This window comes from Apaloderma vittatum, unplaced genomic scaffold (genome assembly GCF_000703405.1).
Source record: "Apaloderma vittatum isolate BGI_N311 unplaced genomic scaffold, ASM70340v1 scaffold8490, whole genome shotgun sequence".
Taxonomy (NCBI): domain Eukaryota; kingdom Metazoa; phylum Chordata; class Aves; order Trogoniformes; family Trogonidae; genus Apaloderma; species Apaloderma vittatum.
The window spans coordinates 1-8,997 of record NW_009692818.1 but is presented as its reverse complement, the minus strand read 5'-3'; the positions used below and the strand labels follow the sequence as shown (position 1 = coordinate 8,997).

At 36.4% G+C, this 8,997-nt stretch overlaps 1 protein-coding gene across 1 annotated transcript in view; it reads left to right on the top strand.

Annotated features, from left to right (window-relative positions):
* Window positions 1-4,563, top strand: part of LOC104274125 (protein FAM73A-like) — a gene marked incomplete at its 3' end in the record, with an annotated part of 5,537 nt that extends 974 nt beyond the window's left edge. Inside the window, exons 2-6 of the mRNA XM_009869701.1 lie at window positions 1,829-2,006; window positions 2,610-2,746; window positions 2,987-3,113; window positions 3,569-3,705; window positions 4,440-4,563. Coding sequence (XP_009868003.1) covers window positions 1,829-2,006; window positions 2,610-2,746; window positions 2,987-3,113; window positions 3,569-3,705; window positions 4,440-4,563 — 703 coding nt within the window. The remainder of the gene's footprint in view (window positions 1-1,828; window positions 2,007-2,609; window positions 2,747-2,986; window positions 3,114-3,568; window positions 3,706-4,439) is intronic.
* Between the last annotated feature and the right edge of the window lie 4,434 nt (window positions 4,564-8,997).

Here is an 8,997-nt window from a genome sequence, read left to right as displayed (position 1 = left end):
GTATCTATGTGTGTGATAAATGATAGAGTGAAATAAATCAGATTTAATTGAAAAAAATAATAAGTCTTCAGTCTTATCCCTCAGAGAAAAAGTTTCCTGGGGAGTGAGCCACGTTCTGATGCCATAATACAGGGAAGGAAAAGGGTTTTAGTTGGCTGTACAAAATTTAGTCCACTGGCTTTTTTCCATTCTATATATGCTGAATCTTTAAGAAGGATAACTAAAAGGAAACAAAAATGTTTATAATTAGGAATGGCAATAATATTTTTTTAAAGAGATATTTCCCAGTCTAAATAAACTTCTGCTTTTAAAACCTGTCTTTGAATGTATCTTGTTTTTATCGAATGAGGTGCTTGTAAGCAAAAGCTATGTCATTTTTCGTATTTGCATATAAATGCTTTTCAAAGTTTTATTGCATATAAACCCAGAATCAGATAGTCTTAGTCTTAGCTACATCTGATTATTTTCACATTTTTTCAATATTTAGAATGCTTTAAAAATTGCACTGCAAGGTCACTGATTTATTTTTTTATGTTGCAGCATATTTATATCTTTTTTTAATACCTTGTGCAGCTCTGTTATGTGCAGCTATTAGCTTTCCTCTCCTTGGACATTTTCATTTCACTGTTAATTTATTTATGATCACATTTGTAGGCACAGACAAATTTAAAAAAAATCTACTTACAGTTCTTTGAAAGTTTAGTTCTGGCATTAAATTCTGTGAGCTTCAAGGATTTAATCTCAGTTATTTTGGTTACTAAATCTTTTCTGTGAAATACAGTAGTTTCTTTTAAGTTTGTGCTGTGTTTCAGGGATTTCCTTTTCCTCGCCCAGTGCTAGATTTGCAGTCGAGAACAGTACTGCTGAGGACAGGGTTCTCAAGTCAAAGGGGTTTGACTTATTGATTGCAAACCCAACACGGAGCAGAGCTTCCAGTACTTCTCTAAATTATGCAGCTGTGCTGGGCAGCTGGGAAATACCATCGGCCAGGGCCTGCCTGGAGCAGCGATTCTCTGTGTATCCAGTTTGCCCCTGTGTGAGGAAACACGTTACGGACACACGGGATTATCCCCAAGGACTGCCGAACTGGTTTTCTCCCAGCAGTCTGTTTCTCAAGCAGCATAGATTTCTTAAAGGTTTTGTGAATGTGGGCTCTAGCTTCCAGTTAAATGTCTCTTTTCTTCTTTGTATGTTTTGTCGCTTTGAATTTTATAAACTTTGTTAGTGGCTTTTAATTCAAGTTGCTTGTAGATGAGGTACTTACTTGCTAATTTAAACATCTATAAACCTGGGACTGATCTATATTCAAAATAAAATGCAGCAATTTTAAGAAATTGTTTATTTAGAGAAATATGTCTAAATACATGTTCTTCCCAAATTGAAAGACCATGCAAACGTTAGCTTTTCCATCCTCCACTCTTTCACGCTGCAAGAAATAGTGTAGTTGTGAAGGGTGGGCTCCTTCTCAGTACTTTTTTTTTCTGTTAAAGAATTAATTGAAGCCCTGCGTTGACTTGTCATTAAAAAGAAATTTAAAAATAAAAAAATAAGTTTGGCTGAAAGACATTTGTACTGAGCTCTGCATAGATTGCAATATAACTTAGAGTTATGTCTCACGGTGCAGCCACTGCCTATCGCAGACTCTGAGAAGCGGTTACTCGGTGTCCTTACTCAGAGTCGGTTGTTTCTCAGGCTGTGTGAGAGCAGCATCTCCTGTCTCCCTCAGACAACCCATAGCCTGGGTTGAACACACCAAAAGGAAGGTCGGAGGAAAGGTTGGATTTAAGGACCATGTATTTCTAATGAAGTCAGGCTATTTTATTTTCAGATAAAGCTTTCTCCTGGACTAAAGAAGCTTTTCACAGTAACAGCAGTGAGTGCGATATCTGTTATTTTTCTGGCCCATCATTTTAAAAGAAGACGTGGAAAGAAAAACAAGAAAGTGCCACCATGGGAACCAAATCACCTAGTGTTAGAGTGTACGAAAGCAGCTGCATCAGAAAAAGGTACACAAAGGAACCCTCAAGTTTTTTATTTTCTTGGAGGAGGAGAAAAGGGGTGTGAGGGAATGGGTCTGCATAACAGTACGTAGTAGTAGAACAAACTATTTCCCTTTAATGCTGAGTAGATTTGAATTGTTAAAGTAGAATTTGTGTGAATTAGGAGCAAAATTGCAGTGTCTTATAAGCTGGTCTTGTTCTCAGAGGTGAAGCTTTAATAATGAATTTGTATTAAAACTTTTTTATCAGAAGTATTATAACAATGGGAGTTGCTCTTCTTGTGGACATCTCAATACTGAGAAACCCAGATTTATTTTATTATAGGGTGGGGAAATAATTGCTCAAATGCATAGTTATTGTTATTGACTGTTCTGAGATTTATTTTATTATAGGGTGGGGAAATAATGCTCAAATGCATAGTTATTGTTATAGATATTGACCGTTCTAATTTGTAGTTTCTTGTCTAGAACTGTAAATAAATGAATAATTGTTGTTTACTTCTGAACTGGATTTTATTGCAAGGAGTAAATACAGTTCTTGATAGATCTTGCTAACAAACGACACAATGTTTTGAGTTTGCAGCAGCTTTAAAATCGGTGTATCCCTTAGGTTCTAGTTGTTCCAGTAGTCGGCAAAACTTGACTCTTTCTCTGAGCTCTGCCAAGGAAAAAGGATCTCAGTCTTGTATCTATGCCAATGGGGGACTCTTCAGTAAATACTCTGGTTCAGTTCAAAGCCTCACCTCGGTAAGTAAACGTGTTTTAAGGCTCTAGAATGTCTGTTAACTTGCACTGAATATGCACCTAATGGTTTCCCTGAGCTGAAACAGCTTTCCTGAACGACCTGCACAGAAGGCTGGATATGCTGAGACAGCCATTGTAAAAACAGCTTCCAGGCAAATAGCGTGGATGTAACGTAGGATTAGGGATGCTCTGTATAACAACACTTCAAAATTTGTGGCGTGGTTGTTTTGTTTTTTTTTTAAGGTTCACAGTGCCACCTCTTGCCACAGCTGTGCTTGTGCCAATTCTAATTCGTGGGATAAGGCAGATGAAGATGATATTAAACTTGTCAATATTCCAGTGACCACACCTGAGAATTTATATTTGATGGGTAAGTTATGATAAGAATATTCAGCATCTACCAATAACAAATGTAAATATTTTCTGGGTTTTATGGCAAAGGTGACACTTCAATATTATTGTGATGTTCTTTCACAGTGTCCTGTTACCATGTGTCTAAGAACTTTTCCATAAAATAATGGAATCTTTATTGATCTGGAGTTAGTTTTTCAAAATACATGTTTGTATTTGAAGTAGTAATCCATAAAATTATTTTTTAAAGTAAATAGGAAAAATACATTGAACATTGTTGGTTTAATCATATTGTGAACTTTTTTATCTTATTATTTATCTTTTTTTCCAGACTAGGAATTGCTGTTGGTTTAAAAACTTCCATCTCTGCTATAATCGTGTTTGTTAGCTGCATAGTTTGCTGTGACTTTAAGCTGTGAACACATATGGAGGCTGAGTGTCTGATGTAGTGACTGTATTCCTGATCTCCTCTAGGCATGGAGCTTTTTGAAGAAGCACTGCGTCGGTGGGAGCAGGCGCTAACTTTCCGTAACAGGCAAGTTGAAGATGAAGCGAGTTGTGGTTCCATTAAGACGGGAGCAGGAGATGCGATTGCAGAAGAAAGTGTAGAAGTGAGTATAGTCAATCGCTAATCTACGGTTGCTGCCTGGACAATTTATTGCATTTTGTTAGCTGAATCTTTCCAACCTCTAATTCAATTACCAAAACTGAGAATTAATTAAAATTTTCAGTTCAGTGGTATTGCATTTAACGGACATCTAACTTTGTTCCTTTTGATTTTCTTGGTTGATTATTTGGAGGAAGGGAGGAAGGGAATTAGCATTATTTACTTGTTGGCAGTTGCTGTTGTGTCAGTGTTTGCTTCTGGACAGCATTATCAAGCTACTCAGCATACTCGCTCTCTGCACGAAATCGCTTGGGTCCTTCCCTTTCTTTTATGACTATGGGAGAGGATGTCTGCTTAGCAAAGATAAAGGTCCTGGGGAAAGATGATCAGTCTATGAGTGTTCACAAATAATGTGCTTGAACTTTATTTGTATTCCTCTATTCTTATGAGCTAAATCCTAAAAATATTCTGAAATGAACATACACCTGTGTGGCTTTCATTATTTCTAGTGTGCTAAATATCACAGGTAATTTTAAAGCATTTGAAAATTTAGATTTTGGTTTTATTGCACTAAATAAAATACGTGTATGTTTAGAAAAGTGTTTGGAAGTTGGAGTATTCATCTGACAGTGTCCTAGGGCGGTTTGTAAGAAATCGCTGTGGCACAATTTGTTCTTTGAAGGCTCAATGTTCTTAGATTTTACAAAGAAATCTTACAGATTGTTGATCTTCTGGCAGGATATCATTAGTGCTGAATTCATTCATAAGCTCGAATCCCTTCTTCAAAGAGCTTATCGTCTTCAGGAGGAGTTTGAAGCCACTCTCGGGGCCTCTGATCCTGCTTCTCTAGCTAATGATATTGGTGAGTGCTCCTATTTTACATTTTTATTGTTTGTAATAATGACTCTTTTGGAGGGGAGGGGTCACTGAATTATCGACTGAGCAGAATTCTAGTCATCAGGAAATAATCAGAAAAAAAATCATGTTATTTATTATGTAATGTTGGATGTAATACTTGGATTTTAGGTAAGAATGGACTGGGAGGAAATTTTATTTTGTTTGTGTCTGATCAGTGTACTTGAGAATTTTCATAATACCTCTCAACGTTCTAAAATTTATGTTGACTTGGGTATTTATATATTTATACACTAAGAACATATGACCCTTTTTATATCATAGATATGTTAGAACGTTTTGTAGGCCGGACTGGATGTTCTCAGAGATCTTTTCCAGCCTCAATAATTCTCTGATTCTGTAAGAGAAGTTTTATATGTCTTTTAAACTACCAAATGGTGTATGCATGTACCTTTATTTTTTTATTTTTTGAGCGGGAAGTTTGTTGTAATTTTTTTACAAAAAAAACCAACCAAAACCAAATCAGAAGGATTTAGTCTGAAACAGATATCCATTATCAAAGCTCTTGTCCCTGGTGACTGAAATTTATCCCAGTTATGAGTGACTAAATCCAGATTGTTAAAATGGCAAATATAATGAATCATTGCTTCCAGACATCCTGATTTAAGTACAGTTTGATTAGTTTTATTTAAAGAATTAGCTTAAGGTGATCTTAACGAATGATACTGTTATGCTCTTTCATAATTCAAGATCCAGCGTCTGATCTCAAATAACTCATTTAAACGCAGAACACGTTCTGGGATAGTTTTAGTCTCATTTGTCAGGCTTCAGCTTTGCTGGCACGAGGTGGCAGTACTTGCCTCTCTTAGCCCTTGTGTGATCCTCCAACTACTAAATACGGATCTGAGTAAGGTGGGAATTAAATTTAGGTCTGAATTAGCTTTCTGACATATCTGCCTACACCTGTTAGTGTAATTCTTAAAGCAGAAAAGCATTTGAATGTTTTAGTGTCTGAAATCGTAAGCCCCAAATAAAGTTGCACTGCGTCTCCATTATGGAATTAGAAGTTTGTTTTTAATTTCTGTCTTCAGGCAAAATTAATGAAATGGTATTCAAGAAACTCAGTGTTCAATGTACTTAGCTATTGTTGTGCCTGGGTAACATGAAAGTATTTAAAATTGATATTTTATTTTTTTTAGATGTGATAATTAGATTCTTGATTACCAAGAATGCTCTGAGAATGTAATTCCTTTCAAGTGTTTTTTTTAATAGAAGTAATTTGTGACTTTTTGAGTAGGCGTCTGTTACTTTTTTATGAATTCTATTAATGCTGGCCCAGAAAAGACGTAAGGAAGTTGTTTAGTCAGTAGTGTTTTCACTGTTCAGGATTTTGGAGGTTTTTCATCATTATCTTGAATTTATGGCTTGAACAGCAAGTAATATATATAAGAATTGTTTTTTCTTTTTTGGAATGATTTAGAACAAAACAGCAGAACATCATCTGCTTCCAAGCACTGTGGTGCTTGAAAGATTTAATACAGAGGATGTTTTTGTTCACTATTAAGTATAAAAATGTTTCCTCTCAAAATTTCTTACATATTTTTTTTCCTGTAGAATACGACACTGAGTGTAATGTATGAATGTTTGAAATAGGATGTTTTTGAGACCGACGTTTTTATGGTAACTTCCCTGGGCGAGGTAGAAAAGTATATTTGGGAGAATCCTAGAAGCTCTTTTATGGGTTTATCCCCCCTGCCTTTTTTTTTTTAATGGAGTAACGTGAAAGAAAATGAAAGCTGCTGTCAACAGACTTTACTACACCAAAATGTACATGTTAGCATGCTAATACTTACTTTGTTTCACTTGTATTCAAAGCTTTGTGTTATTCTTACATTCCCATGTGCACACACATGTGGGTATTGACAACAACAGAAATGAAAGTGTTCAAGAGCCACAAGAATAAGCAAGTTGAAGACAATTGTTAAATCTTAGTGGCCAAAAGAAATGGTACATCATTCTTTACACTGCTAAGAAGAATAATATCCTACTGCAAAGTCTAAATGACAGTTTTGAACAAAAACAGAGCTGAAGGTGCCTCTGCTGTGTTATTTGTGGCAAAAGAGGCAGCATCTGCTAAATTGGAATCAATAGTCCTGGACAATTTATGCTCAAAATGTCTTAAAGAGGCTGATTAAAGAAAGCACTCTAATCCATCATTTACTATGCACTAATCTTGGAAAGTGGAAAATGTTCCAAATGATTGGGAAATCACCAATTTAGTTCCAAATCTTAAGAAACAAACAGCCAGCTCTAAAACTCGCAAACCCCATGTTAAGCTCACGCCTGTGAAATAATTACAGTTGCTAATTTGCAGTTCTTTACCACAGAAAACATAATAAAAGGTGTAATTAGTGGCAGTCGATATGGTTTCATGGTAGATAGTTTTTATTGGATTGTAAGTTTTTGAGAGATCTGCAATTTGGTGAACTGATAAAATATACATTAGATGGTGATAATTAGCTCACTGACATGAACATTTGTTTATACTCCTGCCCACTGTTATGTGAAATATTTACTTTACAGTGTTTGCCCAAACACCTTCCCTAGAATTTTATCAACTATGTAGTTAGTGGTAAAATATTTGGAAGTTTATAAAAAATTATCATTTAGGGCATTACAAGTATTGAATTAATAAAAAAGGAAAGGTTAGTAACAGTGGTCCGAATTGTCCGTTGAAATTGTTGCAATCTAACAAATTACATTTTAAGCTAGACCAGTATGGATTGTAGATATAGGTGAGAGATTTTGAAAGGAAATAATTTTAAAAATTAAAATTAAAATGGAATGCATTAGGAAAATAATGCATTACAGTCGATGTAAGTTCTCAGCACTGCTGCAGGAAAAAGACTATTGCTAATCTTTGGCTATAAAAGGACAACGTCAGCACAGAGGCAGAGATAAAATCTTGAGTTTGTGTGGTTTTAGAATACAAAGCAGAACAGCAGTTCTGTTGTTCATATTTCAGAAGATATGGAAATCCTAGACAGCCCAAACCAAGTCAAAAATGATCCACGTTTTGGAAAAATAAGCTAATGATATGTGGCTTAAGTGGCGTATGTCCAGTTCCTTGTTGAAGAAAGTACCGAGCAGTGTGTGATTTGTTCTGAATAGCTACTTACACATGGGAATGGCATGTGAAGTGGGGGCATTTTGTCAAACCCATAACTAGATCCAATTTCTGGTTTAAGTTTTGAAGTAAGTTGCTTCTGATATGTGTTGAATATATTTCAGTGTTTTAGGCAACATTTTTTTTTTTTTAATGCTGTTTTGAGGGATGTTTTTATTCCTCTTTGAGATGAAGAGATGGACTTGAAGGTAAATGGTCGTTGTGGTTTTTCTGGCATTTGAGCATTTAGCTGAGCTGCAGCTTTTTTTTTTTCTTTTGTGGGTCTGGAAGTGAAGAAGTAGTTGTCTTTGTTGTCCTTAACAGGTTCATGACACTTGCAGCTTGGTGTCAGAATGCTTATAACCAGCTTTTATGCTTCAAGCTTTTGACCCACAATGGCGATCAGAAAATAGTCTGCTTTGTTTTTTTGAATCTGATGAGCATGATGGTTAGATACGATTTGTGGACTTTTCTTCCATTTTCTCCGTCTGAAGCACTTGTGATTAGGCACAGCTGGAGACGGAGCTCTGGCAGTTGGAGTCGCTATGAAGCGTTATCAAAAGACTTGCTACATAAATGTCTGGCTGGCACTTCTTATTCAGAAGCTCTGGGCTATAGTGAGCTCTAGATTTGGGCAGGAAGAAAACTTAACAGCTAAAAATTTCCATCAATTGCTCTTTTTCAGCTTTCTCTGTAAAATTTTCTGTCAAACTTACAGGGCACCTGAAACCACTCTCTTCCCTCTGTGTCTGCTAGTTCCGGATGTTGCTCCTTCCCAAAGCCTTTAAACATTATTCTTCCCAAGTCATCATTTCGCTCCAGCTAATCAAATTAATGCTGCCATTGATCAATCATACCACAGGCTTGCTTTTCTTTTTGTGATCCCATTTACCAGTTGGTTGATCTTGTGCGGTAGGAACGGAATACCAAGTAGGATCGCAACTCTGGACTTCAGCAGGGCCAACTTTGGCCTTTTCAAGCAATTGTTAGGGGAATCCCCATGGGACAGGGTACTAGAAGGTAAAGGGGCCCAAGAGAGTTGGTCAGTATTCAAGGACCACTTCTTCCAGGCTCAGGATCAGTGCATCCCAACATGTAGGAAATCAAGAAAGAGATCCAGGAGACCTGCATAGTTAACCAGAGATCTGCTGAGCAGACTAAAGTGGAAGAAGAGAGTATATAAATCATGGAAGGAGGGGCTGGCCACTTGGGTCGAATATAGGACTGCTGTGAGAGAATGTAGAGAGGCAATTAGAAACGCTAAGGCCTCCTTGG